Source organism: Seriola aureovittata, chromosome 19 (assembly GCF_021018895.1).
Source record: "Seriola aureovittata isolate HTS-2021-v1 ecotype China chromosome 19, ASM2101889v1, whole genome shotgun sequence".
NCBI classification, from domain to species: Eukaryota; Metazoa; Chordata; class Actinopteri; order Carangiformes; family Carangidae; genus Seriola; species Seriola aureovittata.
Genome location: NC_079382.1, coordinates 16788687 through 16811418, shown reverse-complemented (window position 1 = coordinate 16811418; position 22732 = coordinate 16788687). Strand labels below are relative to the sequence as shown.

General features: G+C 40.1%; 4 protein-coding genes across 8 annotated transcripts in view; 2 read left to right on the top strand and 2 right to left on the bottom strand.

The window, feature by feature from the left end:
* Nucleotides 1-1541, bottom strand: part of LOC130187558 (disks large-associated protein 2-like) — a 95110-nt gene extending 93569 nt beyond the window's left edge. For all 4 annotated transcript variants that reach the window (XM_056405262.1, XM_056405264.1, XM_056405265.1 and 1 more), the window contains exon 1: nucleotides 58-1541. The gene's annotated coding sequence lies outside the window, so the exon portion shown is untranslated. The remainder of the gene's footprint in view (nucleotides 1-57) is intronic.
* A 7867-nt stretch (nucleotides 1542-9408) lies between these two features.
* On the top strand, nucleotides 9409-17522 carry LOC130160684 (cytospin-A-like). 2 transcript variants are annotated; one of them, XM_056363349.1, is made up of 12 exons: nucleotides 9409-10006; nucleotides 11055-11170; nucleotides 12779-13243; nucleotides 13979-14052; nucleotides 14477-15099; nucleotides 15175-15262; nucleotides 15358-15433; nucleotides 15524-15560; nucleotides 15870-15966; nucleotides 16073-16189; nucleotides 16426-16485; nucleotides 16655-17522. In XM_056363349.1, the coding sequence occupies exons 2-12, from the start codon at nucleotides 11131-11133 to the stop codon at nucleotides 16742-16744; spliced, it is 1767 nt and encodes a 588-aa protein (XP_056219324.1). In that variant the 5' UTR covers nucleotides 9409-10006; nucleotides 11055-11130; the 3' UTR covers nucleotides 16745-17522. The 2 variants fall into 2 exon arrangements, with proteins under 2 accessions (XP_056219324.1, XP_056219323.1); XM_056363348.1 differs by having other exon boundaries at nucleotides 9410-10006; nucleotides 11051-11170.
* A 37-nt stretch (nucleotides 17523-17559) lies between these two features.
* On the bottom strand, nucleotides 17560-20081 carry grcc10 (gene rich cluster, C10 gene). The gene is made up of 4 exons (XM_056363351.1): nucleotides 19987-20081; nucleotides 19019-19072; nucleotides 18389-18565; nucleotides 17560-18071 (listed from the first exon to the last, which is right to left on the bottom strand). The coding sequence occupies exons 2-4, from the start codon at nucleotides 19068-19070 to the stop codon at nucleotides 17932-17934; spliced, it is 369 nt and encodes a 122-aa protein (XP_056219326.1). The 5' UTR covers nucleotides 19071-19072; nucleotides 19987-20081; the 3' UTR covers nucleotides 17560-17931.
* Nucleotides 20082-20120: 39 nt separating this feature from the next.
* saysd1 (SAYSVFN motif domain containing 1) lies at nucleotides 20121-22213 on the top strand. Its single transcript, XM_056363350.1, has 2 exons — nucleotides 20121-20513; nucleotides 21473-22213. Exons 1-2 carry the CDS (start codon nucleotides 20274-20276, stop codon nucleotides 21794-21796), a joined length of 564 nt encoding a protein of 187 aa, XP_056219325.1. The 5' UTR covers nucleotides 20121-20273; the 3' UTR covers nucleotides 21797-22213.
* Nucleotides 22214-22732: the final 519 nt, after the last annotated feature.

Here is a 22732-nt window from a genome sequence, read left to right as displayed (position 1 = left end):
AGAAAAAACAGAAAAACTGCCAAGATTAGAAACGATGTTCTGGGTGAGTCTTCTTACCTTGCAGCGAGTCTATGTTCCGGAGACATTGGAGCACATATGCGGCGCGTCTTCACACGATGACAGGGAAGCAGTGGACAGTCATGCAGAGGTGTTTCACATCTGAGAATGGAGGGGGAAAGCAGGATTTCTCCTCTCTTTTTCTGTTCCTTTCTTGTTATTTTTTTCAAAGCCCTCAGAGGAATGGAGCACTGACAGAGGAGGAAGAGGAGGTGGAGGTGGAGGAGGAGGAGGAGGTGGAGGAGGAGAAGGAGGAGAAGGAGGAGGAGGAGGAGGAGAGGGAAGGCTGAGGAGGGAGCAGTCTGCCGGGCTGGGCTGCTGTGGATCACCTGGAGCAGTGTTGAGCTCCGCATTTACTCCTCCACTGCAGCAGTGCGAGGCAGCAGCGCGAGCTGCATGTTGCTCCCACAGATCACCGCAAAACAAGGACACGGAGTCTCCATCTGCTGGATTCAGGATTCTGCAGCTCTGTGGCTCCACGCGCTCCTATCCCCATCAGCATGCACACTCATGCTGTCCCTCTTCCCCTCTGGGTTTCAAAATGCATTTCTCTGTCTTTATGCCTTTGCCTCACACTCCTTTTCCCTCTCAAGGGGTTTATAACGAGTCACAAACGTGTTGCCATGTTCTTTGGCACTCAGTTTTCCTTCTCTGTGTCCTCACAATGAGTGGTGCATGTAGTCATATGTCTGGTGGTCTTGGTAATAAAACGTCAAGCTCAATAAAGCCTCAGCCAACCTCACGCTCTCCTTGCGATGACATCACTCCTCCAACCGAAAGGGAGGGAGTTGCTTCCTGGTCTTGTCAGGACCCTGTTGACGTCACCGAGATCAGACACGTTCCTCAAACCATGTGCAGGCGTTTAAATGGCATACAACCCTTAGAGAAAGTTAAACAAAGCTGGACAACTGAAGCATGCCAAGGAGTTCCACTTCAGGTAAATCCACTGCAGCGGATCCAAGCAAATTACAACATGAGATTTGATCAGATTCTCTACCTTTCGAAGTCCCGAGACAACCTCCCGTCCAAACTAGAACCACAAATTCCACCATCTAGTAGAACACTTGATCTCCTAGCCTGAACGCCCTCACATTCTCCTCACGTCCTCCCTCCTTCATCAGCCTCCTCTCTGTCCTACAGCACCGCAGAGCTTCTAAGTCTGAAAGACAATCTGAGAGTGGTATATGTACAGATTTGGAAAGGATCATATTGATTTGAGGCCTAACGTGAGACTTATTGGTATTCTGAAGGAGTAGAAGTGCCACTCAAGAGACATATGAGTGTTCTTTCTCTTGATGAAAAAGACATATCAGCAATAGCTGATGCAAATAGAAAAGAAAGGCAGCTTAAATAAGGGCATGGGAACAAAAAGACAAAGATGTAAAACTTTGTATATCCTAAGAGCTGACACCTAGAGGCTTTGATAACTGGAAAAAGTAATATTGTATGATGAGTCATTTATTTGTCCTGTTGTCTACACTTCATCTGTGCAGGTGAATGTTCAGAGAGAGACAAATGTTTTCAACCCACAGTCCTCCAACAGTTAAACAGTCATGATGGCTCTGTAATGCTTTGAATTCTTGACTTGTGGGAGTCATTAAGTGTGATGATAATGCTGCAGGACCTGGACTGTGAAGACCAGGCATTCCCCAAGGCACAAATATCGTTTTCTTGAAACTCTGTACTTAAAGCTAATGTCTCAAATGTTCTCCATAGTCTCTCAAACCAGCAACCAACACCTTAAAGAACTGCTGCTTTTCTATCATTGCACTACTACTTGCTGAATAGAGTTTATATCGTTTGGTGTTCCAGTAGGGTTCAGTCCCAGGTACATTTTAAAGTTTTGAAATAAGGTGCCATCTTTGAATCTCTTACAAGACCTGTGCTTCCATTCCAGACTGCGCAATCTCAAATAAAAAAGGATCTCACTTTGCTAGCGCATTGTGAACACTAAGATCTAGATTAGTTAAACTTAGGGAAGATGTACAGAACAAAGCTCTCCCGAGTTATCCTACACTGTGAGCTTTTCCCCTCAGGGAGCCATTACAGACGAGTAGGAGCCATCACAAATGTGCACAGCAAGTCATTATTGCCAAATGCAATTAAAATACTGAATGCAGCCTTCTTATGGTTTGACAAACAGTTTAATTTAGCAAAATGGCCCCCACAGCATAACAGAGCCACTGGATCACCTCACTGTAGGGGTCAAGCATTCAGGTCTATACCTGTTCTCTTGGTGTACACCACACATGACCTCGCCCACTTGTTGAAAATATGGTGAAGAGAGATTCTTCTGACCATATCATTTTTTGCCACTTCTCTGTAGAGCAGTGCCTATGTTTTTTGCACCACTGAACTCATGCATTTATAAATGTGCGATCACAGTCATCAAATGTGCGCTGCCCACCAATGGTCCTTTTGAAACACTGGCCAGTTGAGCAGTCTTTGTGACTGAGGCTCCTGCCATTCGTGCCCCAACTCAAAGGTCACTTCGATCTTTTCCTCTTGCCATCTTGACAAAAACTTAGAATCAACTGGGCCTTCTCAGCATTTTATACCTGCTACAGAGCATGATTAGATGTTCATGAAGCACTGTGCGCCTGTGTGAGAGCATCTGCATTCATTATGTTGCTCCACTCATTTATTCAGGTTTTTCCTTTAATTTGTCACCCATCTGTATGTGATAGCAGCAGCTGGGTATGTTATCAAAGTAAACAGTCCCACCTAGTGGTGTAAGACTGAGCTGGAAATATCAAAGAGTTACACATTTGTGATAAAATCACATCCCAGATTAAAAACCATATGAACACATTTGAAAAGCTCATTGTGCTCATTCTTAAAGCTTAAGCTCATACACAAAAAAAATAATAATAATAATAATTGTAAACAGCATCACTGCTTCTGCTACTTGTCCTGCTTGCTTTCCATTCCTTAAAATGATTCGGTCTGCACAGTCATTAACATTGTGCCTCAACCTTGAGAAAATGATGAGTAAGGTATGATCAACAGCAAGTTTTGCGGATGGCTGATAAAGAAAAAAAACTTGTAACAGTTCTTTAGGTTATGCACATCAAACAAGTAAAGATGTTCCCGTACCCACATTCATTTCATCAGGAGCCTTCGTGCTGACAAAGCCTGTAAAATCACAGTAGGACCCTACACATGATTAACTCACAGATAATCTCTGATACGTGGTGGGGCTGGAACTCCACTGTCAGCTCATTTGTAATGCTTAAAAAGACATTTTCAGGATGTGATGACCACATATGATCACTGATGTCAAATTTGACATCCAACAGTCTTTGTCTCAAGATGGTGTTAAGATTTAGAGCAACACTGCAACTACCAGCTAACAATTAGTGCTGGCGGGCTAAAAGTGCAAAATCGACCTGAGGTATTAATGAGTAGAACAAAAAGGTAAAGAGTCAGTGTAAAATAATCAAACCTGACCTCAAAATGTTCATTGGCTAATTATAAACCAACAAAATATATTCTCCAAACTCCATTCACGTGTCATTGAAATCATTAGAAGGCTTTCGTTTCACTCCGTGGTATTTATAAACTTTAACATTAAAATTCACAAAATTAAAACTTAAGATTACACTGTCATGATTTCATCTTGGACCTTGGCTTCAAAAGCATCACAGAGATAGTGATAGTATTTGAGGTTTGTGCTGATGCGAGCCAGTATTTGATCAACTGCGATGCCCAAAAAATGCCAAGAGAAAGGCAGCAGACCCCTGCAGTGCTTTTTCCTTGGATGGTTCTCTGTGCTCTGACCTCTGCTGAGCGGAGGAGTCCTGCAGAGTTTAACTAATTAATGACTATCTCCTTTATGCTCTGTGCTCAAATTCTTCACACATTGCAACAGCCAACACCTCCACCAGACTATCTGAGGTTGATTCACTGTCTTTACCTGCCTATGCACTTGACAGATAGTAGGGAACTTTCTGAAGAGGTCATCTGTCAGTCATATCATATGTACCATATAAATATGCTCAGCAAAAATAACAGGAAGCAGAAATCGATCTATGTTGCTATAAGGGGACAGTGCTAACAACGGGACTGCATTGTGGTTTAAAGCTCCACTTATATTTATTATAATATTTTTAAATGAACAATGGATCAAATCGATACATGTAATGCGAAAGGTGTTGCTCATAGAGAACTCACAGAAAATTATCACTCGACTCTGCACTTCTCCTCAAATCTACGGAGTGTTTTTCTGTCTTTCAGCGCATTGTTTTGGTTTTCTTGCCTGCAACTTTACTGTTTTGGTTCAGTCTTACCACTTTCATCAGCGACGTTGAGCCTTAGTACCCGCAGCGTCGTACCCTCAACCAGCAGTGGTTTACATTGAAAATGCTCTGATAGACCCACTGTGCACTTTCTGCACAGCACCAAATGACGCCGCTGGTGAATGTAGTATAATATAGTATAACTGAACGGAGCTGCAGGAGTTGGAGCAAAGCAAAACTAAAAGGAGCCAAAAGGGGGAGATACTGGACTTAATCCATTAGATGGTCAGAGACACCGCTCCAAATGAATTCTAATGTGGCTCTGTGTCTGATGAATGTGTAAATAAACAAATTTCAGCTAACACATTTGCCTTATGATCTTTATAAGGTAACAATATATCAACATTGCGTTTACAGCTTGCTGCGCTGACACGAAGTGGCCAAAAATAACAAAAATTTATGAATGCAGGTTTAAGCTACAGTTTGAAACACATTAAAGCATTATTTCATATATTTCTTATTGTCAACAAATCCAACGAAAAGACTAAAACAAACAATGTGTTAGTCCGTCTCTAAATACATTATTACCATGTCAGTGGCTCTCCGTCACAAACGTATCGATTTCTATGAAAGACGCAAATTTTAAAATGGGTCATACCTATATAGATTAATCTTAATGCTCAGTGACTTCCTAAAACATTTGCCCTAAAACAACAGTGAGAGCCAGTTAAGTACGGATTGGTATTTGATTTATTGCTCATATTTTCAATGTTTTGTTTTGTATCTTTAAAAATCATAGTATAGTTTTATGTGTATTCTGAACAGTGAATTATTGGTGGAAGATGCAAAGATTATGTTTATATTTAGTATTACTATTATATAACATTTTGCTAATATGTAGAGAAGTGTGCAAATTGGATCATATTAGTTTGATAGCTCTTAATACAGAATATAACATTAAGGACTAGTGTAAGATGTGACTTCTTGATGTGCCGTTTTCTTACAACATAGGAATATGATATAGCAGACTTTGGCTTCACAGACGAAACTTAGTACAATAAATGTTGTCTTCTTATGGGATTTTTTGATGATACAAAAAAATATTGAACATCCCCATCCTTCATGGTCCTCAGGCCAACATGGTCCGAGCCTACATGTTATAAAAACTCCACGCTGCCACAATGTCATTCCTTAAGATCCCTGCTACTATAAAGCCATTATGCAGCATGTAATGACATCCCCTCATTATGTTTGACACAGCCACCCCTACCACCTCTTACCTGAGTCCTTCTCAAAGAAAAGACAGCAGTGAGTCTGTAGTAGCCATGGTAACACCTGTGACAGATGAAAAGATGGATGACAGATAAAGTACAATACAGCTGAGTCACTCCAGGCACAAACACACACACACATTGACTGAATAGAGGGGAGCAGCACAATGGAAACGTGGGCATTTACAGACAGAAGAAACTTGAGGGAAGAAGCTGTGGGTCACCTCCATTCACAATGACACCCCACCACCCCCATTCACACCCTCACCCCCATCCACACACACAAAATTTCACCCTCCCTCCATATCCAAACACATGTACTCACTACAGTCACTCAACACCTCACCCACCCACACACACACACACACACACACCATGCATCACTCAGTGCTGTTGATAGATAGTTGCAGGAAAGACAACGACAAGTGAATAATCAGTCAGTGAGTGACTCATTCATGCTGGGCACAACTTCTGGCGGCTTCTGAAATTTACACTTTGCCTCTGCACGGCCAGGTGCGATGCACTGGCTTCAGCTGGTTCAAATGCAAGCCTCCATCAAAAACCTCATGTAGGTGCGTTTGAGATTATATCCATTAACAACAATAACAGCAGCTGCAGGCTCGGTTCATGCACAAACACGACACTGCGCGTCTTCCTTCCTACCTTTTTCAGCGCTGACATCTTCCGCCTCAGAGAAGGTCACTTCTTCTTCGATAGTATACGGGTGATAAACAAGTGAAAGGCGATCATGTCCCCTTGCATCCGTGAACATGTTCATTGCCTTGCTCGCTGGAAACATCTGCAGCAGAGCGGCCGTAGTTTCCCATGATGAAGGCGGCTTGTATGTGTTTTCTTGTCCAACGCAAGTCCTCGTGCAGCTGTAGACTTCATTCTTTGGAGATGGCTTATAATGCACTGGTGTTGTTGTGGTCATTGATAGCACAGCTCCGCTTATAAAGGCAGCCTATATCAGACGCCATTTTTACAAAGTCTGCACCTACAGGAGCATACTTGTATTGATATAATCAAACAGAAATAACATAACACGCAACTTGTAAATACAAACTTTACCAGAAAAAAAGTGTTGTAAAGTTAAAGCACTCTTTTTTGTCGATGCTTTGAAAGCTATTCGAAATTTGGATAATAAATGACACTATAATGATGATATAATAATTTACATTTGTTATGTACACATGGTGCAGTTATGTGTGGTTGGATGGACGTGGCTTTCGATGAAAAAAGGAAACAGAAAAAGTAGAATTGAAAAAGTTCTTTATCTAGTTTGTAAAAGTGACTATATATATTGCTGTACCAAAGTTGGTTCACTTCAGAGCTGCATGTATGGGCTTAACTGAAAAACACACAGAGAAAAAACTTTTTATATCCTTTACCCTGTCAGTTTGTCTCATTTTCCCTAATAATTCAAAAACAAGGGCTTTGTAGTAAACAAGGAATGAAAAAGTAAATCAAATCAAAAATGTTAAAGAATAAAATACAATTCAGTTAAGAGAAAACATTTAAATAAAGAAACATTCTTAGAAATTGACTTTATCTGTGCAGCCAGATTATTAAAACAATTGCAAATGCACTTGTGAAAATCTTACTGGAATAACTTTCTGTTTAGGGGATGTGGATGATAAACACTGTTCTGTTCAGTCCTTCAGGGGCTGCTGTTGAAGTGCTCCTGGGAAAGGCACTTTACTTCATCAGAGCTTCATGACAGGCTGGTGGAGGTAGACTGCTTTGTCACTGGACAGCTCCTGGGGGGGTGGGGTGGGGGGGTTTACAGCAGTGTACTGGCAAAGTACAAGCTCAGCACATATTTCCTTAAAAAGTGCTAACTGAGATTCAAAGGAGAGTCACACCTGAACTGCACCTTCAGGGTCAATCCTCACCTATATTCTCTACTGTAGCCTACCTCTCTGCTTGTCTTTTACTTGCACCCATCTGGAGTAAGAGATCAGCCAAAGCCAAAGACCCATTAAGTTCCTCCTTCACTTTAACCCCCCCCCCCATCCCCAGTCTTAACATCGGTAATAAAACTAAGTTATTATTAAGTGTAGTTTGTCAGTTTATTTTTTTAGATGGAGAAAATGACTGTAGAAGTGCCTCAGGCTTTAGGTATAAAGTGAGTGGGAAGAAACATGGTGAGATTGATTGCTAAGAAACTGATTTTGCAGTGAGGGGTAAGGTCACTGAGAAATCATGTGGGTACATTGCATAAAACAGCCAGAAGCTGAAAAGTGCCTGTATCTCTAAACCTTTGCTCACACTGCAGAGACAAATAGATTATACACTGTGCAAATCAGTCCGCACTAACTTACAAAACAATGATAATATAACCTTGTCAACAATAAAACGCACACACACACTGTCACAGATCTGTGCATTTTAGTTAAATTGAGGTGTTTTGGTTTGGGTTGATCTGTCTGGGAGGTAAAAGAAACAAATTTAAAAAATATGAGACAGTGTAGCATGCACTGAAAAACTGCAGAATCCATGTTGTACATTAAAGCTTACAAAACTAACATGAACTTGTGATCTTTGAAGTCATCCTTTTCCAAAAATTTTTAAGTGGTTTCTTCAGGTGTCTTATCTACTGTATGTAAGGCAATATAATAAAACCCAGTGACACAACTCCCTGTAGAGAATAGTGTCAGAGTTTGGAAGAATGCTCATACGTGCTCCATTTTGAATTCCCACAAGCACAGACCAAGCACAGGACAGGAAGTCAGGATGTTTGTTACAAAATCCACTTCATTTATCAATAACATGGAATTTTGACCAATTTATGAATAAATCTAAATATTGTTTTTTATTATTATAATTCCTGGCAGTATCGAATTTGGACAGCAGAGGGCGCCAGATTTCTTTTTCACTGTGCCCTGTCCATGGTCCTGGAACATTTAACTCTACAGTGATCTACATTCAAATTACAAACTACATAAGAATAATGCATAGCAATCTGATCTCACTCTGCCGCTCTCCGTGGTTCTGAAATACTTAACCACAGATTAACCGGCTCCATCGGTGGTCCTAAAACAATTAATTCCAGTTTCTTCCCACTGAGCTCTCTCTTCTGTTTCTGTCATTTTGAATTCAACTGAACACACACACCAACACACATATCAACTGATGCAATGCACTGCATATGAAATGATTCATTTTCGGTCTTTTTCACTGCAGCATTTTTCATTTGTTTGTAGTCATGTTTCATTTGTCAGACTATAACATGGCCATGGAGAGTAACGCGAGTGCATTTACTTAGCTACTATACTGTAATACAACCATAAGGTACTTATACTTAACTTGAGTATTTACATTTTATGCTACTTCATAATTCTACTCCACTACATTTCAGAGGCAAATATTATACTTTTTACTCCACCACGTTTATCTCTCAGGTATAGTTAGTAGTACCTTTTCAGATTAAGATTTTAAATACTAACAATATTATCAGTTTATAAAATATTATGCCTTAAAGATTTAAGCATCAAACTATGAAATAGTCAACATTACTACCACTTTGGCCAATTACACCATGTAATTGAGTATGTTTACAGTGTGGTATTGCTAGTTTTACTTAAAATGAACATTTTTCCACCACTTCTGACTTCTGTCTTGTCTCGTCTGTAATGTGGATAATTTCCTTTGAATTGTGTTTAATAGTACTCAACTGTAAGAGCCAAGCTGTCATGATTTTCATGTATGATTTTATTGGTTTGGAGTTCGATTATACTGAAACCTGTTCAAGCGAATAACACAAATGCATTCATTATTAATCAGACGCCTTTGTTCTTGCCTGGGGCTGTTTTCGTACCTTTTTGTTGTAGCTGAAATATGCTATGTGTCAGAATGTTGGCTACACTAATTCTTAACATACCTTCAGACCGTGTGAAGCTATGACAAGTAAGCTTCCAAGCACACCTGCATTTAACTAAAGTTAATTATCCTCCACCTGGTTGAACTGCTTTCCTCGCGCTCCTTTTCCACCGCTCGCTCTCTCGGCATTTTCTTCAACAGACTACACAGTACCTGGGCATTTAAATGGTGACTTTGTGTAAACATTTTCAGACACTGCTCTCAATAACGCCATTAATGACAGTCATGTCGTTGATACAACGTGCAGCTGCTGCGCAACCGGTTTGTTTCTGTCTCGTTCTTCGCTTTTTGTCGCATTGGATTTAAAGGAGAAGCAGAGTTGGGTATTATCAGGAATTGGACTCAAGTTATAGCTGGTGGCTGCCTCTCTGTTGCTGTGTGGTGAATATGGGATATCGGAGAAAAATGATTGTCAGTAATTCGAACCGTGTCCTCCGGTGAATTTGGGAGACTGGACGCAGAAACCCCCCCGGCGAGGAAGTCTAGAGACGCGGAGAAGAAACCCCTTGGACAAGCTCGGAACCAAACTGGAAGGCATCCAGCTGGCAGACTGAGCAGGTAGGTTGAATGAAACTGGAGGGTAACGATGTGCGCAGTGTGTGTGCAATTAGATTCAATGTATGTCTTAGCCGAAACATTTTTTCATTTCACAAAAACATCACTTGCCTCCCATAGGGATAGTTCTTTTTGTAAAAATAAATAAATAAATAACTTGATTCCAAACTTCATTCACCAAACGGGCAGTTTAAAGTTGCCTGGCTCGTTGAAAACAGTAATATTTAGCATGTCAAATTTCGAAACATTTTACATATTAACTGGAGGTCTTCTTTAATACGGCTTGCAAGTCACCAACCTACACATTGATTTGATAACAGTTTAGATTGTATAGTTAGTTCTCCTGTTGGCCCACTCCTTAATACTCCCCTGCGGTGGCTGCAGTCAGGTGTATGACTCAGTGGTAGAAATTTAATTATTGTGAAATTTCAGTGCATCATGAGAAATCATCGGCATGCCAAATTTGTGTGCACATACTACCAATATCTTACTAAGCTTATTTATGGCTTTTAATGTACGGGTCTAATTTATAACCATGGCAACCTTAAATCACTAGATTATTTAATGGAGTTTGGATGATTATTCACAGTCGAGAGTCGGCCATGTGTTAGAAATGATATAACCCCACAGCACTGCGGGGGAAGGTGTCTGCACCTTTTTAGAAAGGATGTTGTGATTTTAACATGTCTGCGGCTCTTTTTTAAGACACCACACATGTATGTTACTTCATGCCAGGTATATGTTACATCTGTATAACATTCAGCTCTTCATTTTTTAGGAGGACTTATAGAAATCAGGCAGCTGTTGTAAGCAACCCAGTGAAAACTTAAGGCCCTGAAACAACTGACTTAGTGATTTTTGTGCTGCAGTTTGTTTTTAATTTAAAGATATAAATAATTGGCCCATTGTGGTATCCAGGAACTCACTAAAGATTCCCTGTGAGGATCTTTTCTTGACACGTTGCACTCCTTTTGTTCTGCTGAGCAAAAGTTCAGCAGTGGGTCATACTTATGAAAGATTTATATGTACCCCCCCCCCCCTGTCCAGACAGCAGTTGGCTTCACAAATCAGAGGAGACAGTGAAGGACACTGGGATAGCCTGTCAAGACATCCACCCCTGCTGGATAATGGGTAACCATGCTGGCAAAGACAGCCATGGCCCTACAGGTATCACAGCAACACAAACAAGTGTCTTGAATTGTGATGATTGAATTATTTTTTCTTTTATAGCTTTTTAAAAACTCTTTTCAAAGTACAGGTGATTGAAAATACTGCTCTTATGTTGCTGCGCGGTACATGCCCAGTTTTCTCTTCTCTCAATCTTGAACTGATCTACTTTTTTTGTGTCTCATTATGTGTAATTCCAAGTGACAATGAACTGGCTCTTGCACTAAGATCAAAAGATAAGTCCTCTGAAGTTTTAATTCTTTTGTAATGAGGAAGAGTAACAGGAACATTTAGGGTGAGGAAGCATCAACTGAAACTTTTGAACAGCAGTGGTGAATGCAGTGATTTTCTTTTTCATTACATGCAAAGACAAATACAATTTATCACATCATTTTGTTTATCCAAAGCGCACTGAGGCAGCAGACAGCATGTTATGAAATGAATTCTGCACCTTTATAAAGGAAACACTGCTATTTATATATGAGGAAGGCAAAATGCTTCATTGAGTGATTCTCTGTAGATTTACCCAGTTTTTCTGAATGAAATTCTGGTGTGAGGTACTGTATGAAACAGTTCTTGGCACATAGGAAGTGATGATTCAGAACTGTATTTCACTGAAGTGGGTTTCAGAAATGTCAGATCTTTTAGCCTCTCTCTTGTGCCACCAGTGTCATTCAGTTCAAAGCATCACAGCCCAGCTGTCATTTGGCTAATGTGTGAGTTTGCCCTGTGCAGCATTACATGTCTTGTTTTCGAACTGAAGACATTCAGTCGGCCGCTTGCTCTGGTTAATTCTCACTTACAGCTGTTTGAAATGCTGCTCCTGGCTTTCATCTCTCAGCTGTCAGTATGCAGGAGGTGGGCTCAAACTGGAAGATGAGAATAGCTCCTCTGCTGTAGCTGAACAGACTACATAATGCTGCTGCCGGGGAAATGATGAGGCTGCAGAATCCTGCAGTACAACACAAGGACGAGGAGAGGAAGTATGAAAAGATCTGAGTCAAAGCAGGTTTAGATCCCTGTAGCCTGCCGAAGTCTGCATGAGTTAATCAGTGCACACCATGAAGAGGATACTATCAGCATCGTACAGAAACCACATAGCTCGAACATTAGTTGTCAATGACAGGTGAAGCTTTATAGGATGTATTGCTATCTAGAAACCAAGTCAAACTTGATAATAATGCAGCAACATTACTCTAAATTTCTGAAAATGTATGTAGAAAACTGATGATGGATGTAATCTCTTGGTGGTAGCAGTGAGAGCAGCTGTTAGATAGTAGATCAGGATAAAATTGCCTCTCTTCCTGGATTGCCACATGGGGTGTGTGTGTACCCGTGCGTGTGTGTGTGTGCGTGCGCACGCCAGCCAAGACATTGGCAGGAGAGGCTTTTTGCTGCATCAGTCAGCCCAGGACAGTAAATAAGGGAGTGGACACTGAGTGCTTGCATCTGCATCGAGGGAAGGAAGAGGGGGGCTTTGCATTCAGCACATTTTTCAACTTATATTAGATTATTTTAAAGCTCAGAACTGTGGTAATTTTCTCTTTCACCTCTATGCCTTTCTCTTTCTTTTGCTCCTCTTCTGTTTTACATTTTTCCCCCTCTCAGGTTCTCCTTTAGATTTCTTCCACACGCCTCCTACCACACCCTCAGAGGCAGAGCTGACTGCCATGGCCTTATCCTCCGCAGCTTCCACTAATAAGGCACAGACGCCATCACCGACTGACAGCACCACCCCCTCCACCGCCACTCCAGTCGGAGACTGGACACAGAAACCTTCTGCTCCCACAGAATGGGCCGTGATTAGTGTAGACAGCATCAGCCCCTCAGAGACAAATGTGAGCAATGCAGCAGGGAGACACAGGAAAGCAGTGGTCAGCCCAGCGTCTCTGCCTCCATCCAGAGGATCACCTTCAGAGCAGAGCTGGCAGGAGAGAGACAGCGGGCTGGAGCCGCAGGCTGCAGCAGACAGAGTTGGAGAGGAGATATCCCTGGTTTTACTCAGTCTGATGGAGCACTACAGGGCCTCAGTACGCCTGACGCCCAGCACTGATGTTACAACAGGAGCTGTCGGTAGGCCCTCATCTTCATTGTTTTCTTTTGCTTCTTTAAAGGCACTTTTATGGAAAGTTAAATTGCAAAAGCAGCACTGTTTGTCTCCTGCTCCTACTTAAAGTAAATGTAAGTGAGTGAAATGTAAGTTACCAGTAACTTGGTTACTGGTACCATGCTTAAAAATGTGACTTTAAATTCTTTGGATTTACTTAAAGTCTCTCTACACTCCATAATGTGTTTTTGGTTATTGTTACTACACTTTGGTGTTTGAGCTTCACTTTGCAGATTAACGTGGAGTTTGACAGTAAAAGGTTGTTTTCTCACTCATCTGCTGAAGGAGGAAATCTTCTCCATGTTTTAAAGCGGCGATCTTGAATATTTTCATTTAAATAAATGTCTTTTAAGTCGCTATCTATCACAGAATGGGATGACACAATGGTGATTGACACACTGATGAAATTATATACAAGTCCTTGCATTTTACAGTTTTATGGGTGTCTGGTATGACTCACCCGCAAAATCAGAAGCAACCGAAATCACTAACACGAAATCAGTGGTTCAAAAACAAACCTGCTAAGCCTGTCCCTGCCCACGCCTCCTTTGCTAATGTGAGCTTTCTGTTACATTGTTAAACCTGTTATGAAATGGTGCTGTATGTTGCTCATCTGTAAGTAGCAATTGATATACTGATTATAGCTGTCAGCCTTTACTTTCTCTCATACTTGTTCTGTTTTTGTTTGTCTTGTTTGTCAGAGCTGCTCAGGCGGTTGATAACAGAGAGAGATGAGCTGGTTGAGGAGGTGGACACACTGAAGGAGACACTGAGGGTGAGTTGTTGCTTCACGCCACATGGCAGCTTCACCCTCAGGCCCTCGAAATTTCTTGAACCTCACATTTCTTTCCTGTGCAATATAAACTTGATTTTGACAACGTTGAAGACAAAGGACACACAAACAAATAGTTTTTGTGTCTGAAAATTAACGAAATTGTGAAAAAAGTCTAGTTCAATTCAGTTTACTTTGCATTTTTGGTCTGATTATAATGTCATGTGACATCACTGCGGCATACTTATTAAAATAACCCAGGTTATGCTGAGAAAATATTGATTACTTGCTTGTGCCTTAAGTAAGACATTAGAAGCATCAGTATTATCCATGACTCCAAACGACACCTTTGAGGAATATGATCTTTTAAATTCATATAGCGGTCTTTCTCCTTTCCATTTGGCGCTCTTTCTTTTCTCCTCCACAGACGGAGAGGTTGGAGTGGCATCAGTTCCAAAGTGACCTGCAGGTCGCGGTGTCTGTGGCCGACCGGCTGCGGGTCGAGGCGGAGCAGGCTCTGGGTTTACTCCAGGAGAGCCACAGGGCCGTGGAGGAGCAGCTTGCCCAGGCCCTCGGCAGACAGCGGGAGAGCGACAGAGAGCTGGAGAGTCTGAGAGCTGAGCACACAGACGTCTGCAGCAAGCTAACTGAACTCGCCCTGCAGCAGCAGCAGCAGCAGGAGCGAGCCGAGCTGGATGCTCTGAGAAACGCATGCAGGGTGAAAGACGTAACAGATGGTGATAAACAGACAGAGAGACAAGACTCTGGGGAGGGGCAGGGGAGGGAAATGTGCAAAGTTATGGAGGAAGCTGAAGAAGAGACTGAAGCTAAAAATGTGGAAAAGCAGGAGAATGAAGCAAATGAAGATGTGGAAACTGAAGGTGCAGGTCACGATCCTGAGGAGGCAAATGGAGCAGGGAGCATGCAGCTGAGAGGGAAGGGGGTAGCGGAGGGATACCTTCGTAGTTTAGCTGCACTGGAGAAAAGGAAAGAAGAGGAACGTGGACAGAGAGATCCAAGGAGGATTGTGATGCTCTCTGAAAGATCTTGGTGAGTCTATGTTTAAGTTCAGCCTCATTACATTACAACAACATCTTATCAAACATGCACATTTTTGTCTTTTAGGAGTTTATCTCGTCTCCCCCTCCCAACTGACTCCTTCAGTCAAAATGGCACCTTAAAAAACACAAGCACAACATTGCCGCTATGCAAGGTATACCAGCTGCTGCTGAACATTTTTATTACATTATCAGGATTTACATGTATTTATAGTACGTTATATGTAAATTATAAATGACTTTCTTCCAGAAAGAGGCGCCAGCAAAAGGGAGGAGGTTGGACCGCATTTTACAGCGGCAGGACAGTTGGTCCAGCTTTTATACAGGTGAGTTTACATCTTGCAGTGCACCAAATAATCTTTTTGGAAGCTGAATAAGTTCACATTTGTGACTGTGGCTGTATCTGTGTCTTGCAGGTAAACAGGATGAGGACCAAAGCTCGGATTCCATCAAGTAAGTTACTACTAGCTCCTTTTTATTTGTTGAAACATCAACAATCAAATCACATTCAAACCTAGCCACAATCTTAGCACACTTGAACCTACAGAAAGTTTTTCCTTGCAGTTCCTAAGTCTAGATTTGCTTTAAACTAATTTACATGACTCTTCATCTCGTGGACTACAGTATATTATTGTTTTAAATCTCATTACACATGGTTTTACTATTCACTGTGTGATTTTATTACTGTTTCTTCATAAGTTATTTTTTCTGCAGTTGAAAGTGAACTGATTCATGGTTGAAAACTTTGTCTTGTCCTCCCAGACCTCAGGATGGTTTCAGTGCTCTGCTGCGGCGTCATGGTGGCTCCAGAAGAAACTCCCTGCTGCGCTGGTGCCAAAGTCAAACACAAGGTTATAAGGTTAGAAAAGGGGCATTTCAACATCATTGAGATATTACTGAGATGGATAACAAAAATACATTTTACAGATCAAACTTTCTCATCATCAAATGTATTTTTACAACAGAATATTGAGATCACCAACTTCAGTAGCAGCTGGGAAGATGGTTTGGCGTTCTGTGCTGTTTATCACACATATTTACCGAGTCACATTCCCTATGACAGCCTCAACCCAGAAGACAAGGTAAAACTGATTCTCAAAACAAAAACATGTCGTAGGAAGATTTATGGAGGTTCAGTTATTTACAAAGAGCATTACCACAGCTTTAATGTCTTAAAGAACTTTTACCGAGACAGAGGGAGAAAACGATATCAGATACCCAGGCACAAATATTGATAGTCATGAAGGCGCAGAGGTTTACCATCAAGCAAGTCGAGTTGATACCAAAGCTGCCTCTGACATGAATGCCGTTTTTACAGAAGGAAAATTTGGACCTCGCTTTTAAGACAGGAGAGAGTGTGGGAATCACAGCCATACTGGTGAGAGACTTTTTGCACAGTACACCTCTAATTTTTTATAAAATATATGCAACTTGAGATTTAAGATTAGTGTACAGTTTTGATTTACTTACAAATCTCACAGCTCACTGTATCGTGCCTTCTGTTCTTCTGTTCTTATAACCATCTTTCCATGTTCACTGTGGGACAGACGGCAGAGGAGATGCTGAAGGCAGACGGACCGGACTGGCAGAGGGTACTGGGTTATGTCGAAAGCATTTTCCGTCACTTTGAGATGTGAAGTCATCTCCTCTCGTCTTGCTCTTGGTTCCTTTTTTATCATTGTCACTGAAGTGGAAGGACTGAACCACTGTTCACCACAAGAGGGAGCTCTATTAATAATGAGCTCGCCAGCCATGATTTAAAATGTATCAGCAATATTAGACTTTATGATGTGATTTTATGTATCGAAATGGCTCTTGGCTGACACCGAGATGAAGGAAACTGTGTTTTGCCCTTGGAATACTTTTATTTTTCTACAAACTGTACATTACAATCACACTGGATTCAAAAGCTGCTGGGTGAATATGCACAGGAAACAAACATATTTAAGGTATAGCAGACTAATGACCTGCTCAACAATTACTTTCACAATTGTTACTGGGTGCTGGGTACGCTGGTTTTTGCACTTTTTGCCTTTTTTTTTTCAAAAAAAGAGCACTTTATGATGTTGTATTTTAAGTGGATGATTTCAAAGTCTGGGGCACTTAAGTTGTATTTATCCTGATGAATAAAAAACTTAGTTAAATCTCTCCTGCCATGATACACTGCTGTCATATCTGCATGCACCCAAAAGTAAAACCCACAAAACAAGGAGGGGGTGGACATGAATCCAGATTTTATATGCTGTAATAGTGATGTTTTAACCTTAAAAACTACAGAGACTGTGTAAGGAAAGCCTTTGAGGAATTTGAGGAAATGTATATATGTAAATGTGTGTAATCGCTTCAGTATTTTTAAAAACATCAAGATGTTGCTGCCAAAGTCTTATTGCAATAATAAAGTTGTGTATAATATAAGTTATTGTTTTTTTTCCTCATTAATGCCACACACAGATTCACAGAAAACCTTTGAATTTTAATATATAACAAAAATGACATTGATACATTTGACAGAATATAAAAATGGTATAAAAGAATGATATAAAATATGGCATTAAAGGAAATGTTTAATGTTAATTGACAAATGGTAATCATGTAACATAAATAAATACTGAAACATTTCAAAAGCAATAATTTAACAGGTTTTGCAAGGATGCTTTAAATGAAACCATAATTTAGATAAGGTACATGTTTAATCCTTGCTGGAACGTATTAGTGTTGAGTTTGATACTAATTTTTCCAAAATCTCTAGACACAAGATGGTCACACAGATCCAAAGCTGTAAATGAAAGTAACCTTGCAGTTGACCAATGCACGTAAATAGTCCCTATGAAGCTGGAATAGCGCCTCCTATAGGTGGTGTTGACAGAGGTGGCAGGAGGAGAGATTTCAGTTTAGCTGACATAGCTGCAATTTCAGGGTCCTGGGTTTCATACATCTTCACCAGTCTGGCAAATTTTAGGACACCTGAAAGTAAAGCAGCCAAGATGATAAATCGTGTCATCTATCTATGGCAGTTTTGAGGAAATGCAGTCCCTTTATTAATATGATATTAATTTCACTGTGCTTAAATGGCTCAGAAAATTATGTAATTAACTTTACTGCAGAATTTAAGACTATAAAACAACATATTTAACATATATTGTTATCGCCAATGTTATGTTATCAGAATGTAATATAAATATATTGCGCAGCTCTAATAAATACCATGAGGTATTTATGCTAAAAAGGTCAAGGAATGAGTGCCTAAATCGACATGTAAGGGCTAGAAAATGCTGCTTTACCCTCTCCTTCATTGTTGAATCCATAGGCTTTGATAACCTCTTGCTGAATCTGGGTGGCAACAGGAAGCACAAGCTGCAGCATCTTGCCCATGTCATTGCAGGCGCTCTCTCGAGCCTCCTCCATCCGAGCAGCGTTGTCTGGTACTGAGAAAGCCTGGATCACCTCACTCAGTACCACTGTGAAACAAGAAAAACATTAGTTGTTCTGCATCTACATCATGCATATACAGTATAAGTGGAAGGCTATTTAATATTTAGCACATTTCATTACAATAAATGCATGTGCAAACACCCACCTACACAAATACAGTCATACACCCACATCACTACACAAAGTCACGGACACACGGACGGACGGACACACACACACACACACACACACACACACACACACAATCATAAGCTTTAGAAAACTGGAAAGTTTCTAGATTGCTTTTGTGAACACAGTTGAGACAGTACCCTAAATAGATGTGGATCTTATTCTGAGTAATAAAAAGAAAAAACTCAAAAAAAGGTGATGGAACAATCGGAAACTTAAAAATGAAGTGTTTGTCCAGAAACTTCAAGAACAACCTCAGAAAGAGCAAAAGAGCTAGAAAAAGTAACTTGTATAGCTCCAGTTCGTCTCACCTCTGGTCTGCTCAACAGTCAGGGTGGGCTGCTGTGCTGGAGCTGAGGCCATGTCTGGAGAGGAAGACAATGAGCAAGGAGATATTTACAGTGAACAAAATAAACAAAAGAAAATAAAGTAACCTTAGTCGTAGGGCTGAAACAATCAATTGACTTAGACCATTTCAATAATGTTCTACAAAAAATCAATTCGCAACTATGTTGATAATCAATCAATCACTTTTCAAGAACATTTTCCAAACATTCACCAGATCCTGCTCTTCCACCTATTATTTGCTGCTCAACTTAAACATAAAATAAAATATATATATCTTGGGGTTTTTGTCAGACAACACAAGCTATTTGAGGACATTATGTTACAAACTGTAATTGACATTATTTGGTTGACTGTTTGATATTTTGAACGATTCATTTATCAGACAAGAATATCAGCGACAGGTTAATCGATAATAAAAAATGCCTGTTAGCAGTTGTACTTTCGATACAGATTTTTAGACTTATAAACAATGCAGACAGGCAGTATGGTATTGTGCAACAGGGTCCTAAACTTGAATGCTAGAGGTGAACCTGCATCCAGCTGCTGTAAAATGATGCCCCTACTATTGTTTAAATCAGTGTGGAAAGTAAGTAAAGTAACTACTCAGGTAGTTCTCAGGTAAGTAGAGGTACTTCTACTTTACTTAAGTATATTCATCTTATCTGACTTCATTCTTCTACTTCACTTAACCAAACGTTAACTACTCTTCCACAATAAAAAGGCAGCATAAAGCAGACTTGGTGTTGTAGGTGTTCGACATCGTTAATATTCGTCAATCGTTTAGTTTCTCTATTGATAGATTAGAAACTAATGCTGTCTAATGTTCGCTTAAGAGAGAGCTACCGACAGCAACAAGAACCACAACCACATATATTCATAAAATGATCGATTAACCACTGAAAAATCACAGCGTAGAGGTTTAGAAACTCACCAATGATTGAAAACAACCTAGCTTGTAGCAGAGCGGTGAAATTGTTAGAAAACGACGCGTTTTACGACAGTTGAAAGCGTTTTACGACACATGAAAACATTTTACGACATGACGTTTTTCTTCTGATCCACAGACGCTGACGTAGAAGGTAAACAAGCTAATAGCATGGTGAAATATCTCCAAAATGTGGTTTAAGTGTAAGCTAAAGTCAAAGACAGTCAATGTAAACGTATTGGATATGTTTTTTAAAGCTTAGCCGAAACTAAGCTGATATCAAGGAGTTTTGAATGAGTTGTCGTAACGGCTCTTTTGAACTGAAAAACGACAGTGAATATTTAGTGTCGATGGAGCAGAAGCTTGCAGAATTCAGGGCTCGGCGACAGGCTGAAAATGCTACTAAAAAGGACCAGGAAGCTGATCCACAGCACAGAGAACCGACAATAGCGGCTGAGCCTGAAACAACATCAACAGCTGAGAGAGAACAGACAGAAAACAACCGAGCTTCAGCTCACAACTCTCAAATCCAGGTAAGATCACTAACAACTAAACTGTGAGACAAGTTGGAAGTTGATATTTGTTCAGTAGGCCTATTTTATTTGCACCAGTGGATCTGTGTATTGAGATTTTAAACTTAGCAATGATGTAGCATTTCCACAATGTTGAAGCAAAAAAACTCCACACAAGGTTTTTAAAAATATAAGCAACAAACTTTACAAAAGTAAAATTAAACACTTGGCAGAATATATCATTGGTTTGTATACACTGATGCATTATTGTATTATTGTTTTATTGTTGTTGCTTGTTAATGTGGGGCTAATTTAAAATACTTAATATACTCTAGAATATAATATACCCTATTTAAATGTTTTGGATTTTGATCTTCAAAGTAACTATTAACTACAGATGTGAGGTTAATGTAGTGAAGCAAAAAGCACAACGTTTCCCTTTTAAGTGTAAAACAAGTAAAAGAATAAGCTCCATAAAATGTAAATAACCAATTAAAGTATAAGCTCAACAAAATTGTGGTTAGTTATTCTCCGCCACTGCTGATTGGAAATATGCCATACTATAGTAAAACATGCTGGGGTTAAATCAAATTTACTGGTTCAAAAAATTATTTCAATGGTAATAACAAGTGACAACTTCACTCTTTATTGAAAGGCACAAGCTCTCATATGATGTGGGAATCAAGCAGAAAGAGGTCATAGCTTATATATGAGCTGTTAGCAGTTAAAGATTGTTCAGTTTTATCAGATTTAGAGTCCTGAAGAGCTAAAAGTTTTTATTTCACCATGAATTTTTAGCACCACTACTACTTTAGGGTTCTACTACTTTCTAGCAGAACTGTGTTTTGTATTCTCTTTCCTATTTTCTGAATCATTTTGTGACCCCTCAGATTTATCTTGCAACCCTTCCGGGGGGGTCCTCACCCCCAGCTGGGGAACCACTGAACCAGATCATGAACTTTACATTATCTTCCCTGCAGGACCATACTGACTGGCTGCTGGACAGCGCTCTGGGAAGATGGCTGGCATCGAAACAATTTGTCATTTCAAACCTTACTTTGCTCAAATTGCTGCTGTGGCTGGTGCTGCTTGGGCTGTTTGTTGAACTGGAGTTCGGCCTGCCCTTCTTCGTCATCTCTCTCTTCTACTGGCTCTATGAAGGACTCCGTAGCCCAGCGGCCCGTGAGCCTGGAGAGCTGAGTGCTTATTCTGTCTTCAACCCAGACTGTCAGCCTCTGCTGGGCTCTCTCACTGCAGAGCAGCTGGAGGGAGAGATGGGTTATAGACCTCTGGCTAACAGATGAAGAACTTGTGATATGCACATTTATATAAAATAATCAGGGTTTTTTTTTTTCAGAAATGTTTATTTTTAAAAGAATTTAGATTGACTTAAAATGGTAACATCAGTTTATTACTGTATGTCTGTATAACTCATAAAATGTAATTGACAGTTGTCTACTTACCACTTCACCATTGTTTCTGTTTCTCTTTTAAAGAGTTTAATAATGTCACAGAAAGTTGGAGATATAATGCATCATTACCCTGTAATTTAAGGTGAAAATGTGAGGAAGGTGTTTAGGAATGTGAATGAGAAGAAAACAGTTTGTCACGACTCACATACAGATGAAACATAATGGGCAAGCTGCTGTTAATTTATGAGAAAAATGCTGTTTACTTGACATTTAAGGCTTTCAAAATTTAATAAAACATTTTGAAGTGTCCAGCGTCTCTTCTCTAGAGAGTAATACATTTTTACATATTGTTAGGCAGTGGTATTTTCAAAGAAATCTGCCAAGAAAATAAATTACACCCAATTGAAGTAAGAGTTAAAGTTGAAAATGTTAATGTAAAACTCCAAACGGAAGTTTCTTAATTATAAAAGTAACAACAGCTGAGTTTAAGTGGAAAGCTTATTAGACAAAACGTCCAGCAAGTATATCATCAGTCCTTCTTCCCTTAAATAAAACCCGAGGGACACTTGGACCCATTGTATGACTTTTTTCACAGAGAGTAAATATTTTACTGACTTAGTGGGATGGTTCCCTCCGTCTAATTGCGTATTTGCTTACAAGCTGTCTGACTTACTCATGTACAGTCAAAGGTTGGACCAGGGAAATGCTCATTTGATAGTTTCTGTGTTAGGCTCAGACCTGAAATAATGGCACACCCTCGTTTTAAGATCTTACTAATTTATCGTTAGTTAGTAGATGTTGCTGAATGTCCGACAAGCAATCTTACCA

What these genes read in the sequence shown, in the direction of transcription:
- LOC130160684 (XM_056363349.1), top strand. Translation starts at nt 11,131, where the DNA reads ATGGGTAACCATGCTGGCAAAGACAGCCATGGCCCTACAG. An exon ending in CAACATTGCCGCTATGCAAG is followed by an intron (nt 15,263 to 15,357) that starts GTATACCAGCTG and finishes ACTTTCTTCCAG; the next exon opens with AAAGAGGCGCCAGCAAAAGG. An exon ending in GCCTCAACCCAGAAGACAAG is followed by an intron (nt 16,190 to 16,425) that starts GTAAAACTGATT and finishes CCGTTTTTACAG; the next exon opens with AAGGAAAATTTGGACCTCGC.
- grcc10 (XM_056363351.1), bottom strand. Translation starts at nt 19,070, where the DNA reads ATGGCCTCAGCTCCAGCACAGCAGCCCACCCTGACTGTTGAGCAGACC. An exon ending in GACTGTTGAGCAGACCAGAG is followed by an intron (nt 18,566 to 19,018) that starts GTGAGACGAACT and finishes CTTGTTTCACAG; the next exon opens with TGGTACTGAGTGAGGTGATC. An exon ending in ATTCAACAATGAAGGAGAGG is followed by an intron (nt 18,072 to 18,388) that starts GTAAAGCAGCAT and finishes CTTTACTTTCAG; the next exon opens with GTGTCCTAAAATTTGCCAGA.
- saysd1 (XM_056363350.1), top strand. Translation starts at nt 20,274, where the DNA reads ATGAGTTGTCGTAACGGCTCTTTTGAACTGAAAAACGACAGTGAATAT. An exon ending in CTCACAACTCTCAAATCCAG is followed by an intron (nt 20,514 to 21,472) that starts GTAAGATCACTA and finishes TCTTCCCTGCAG; the next exon opens with GACCATACTGACTGGCTGCT.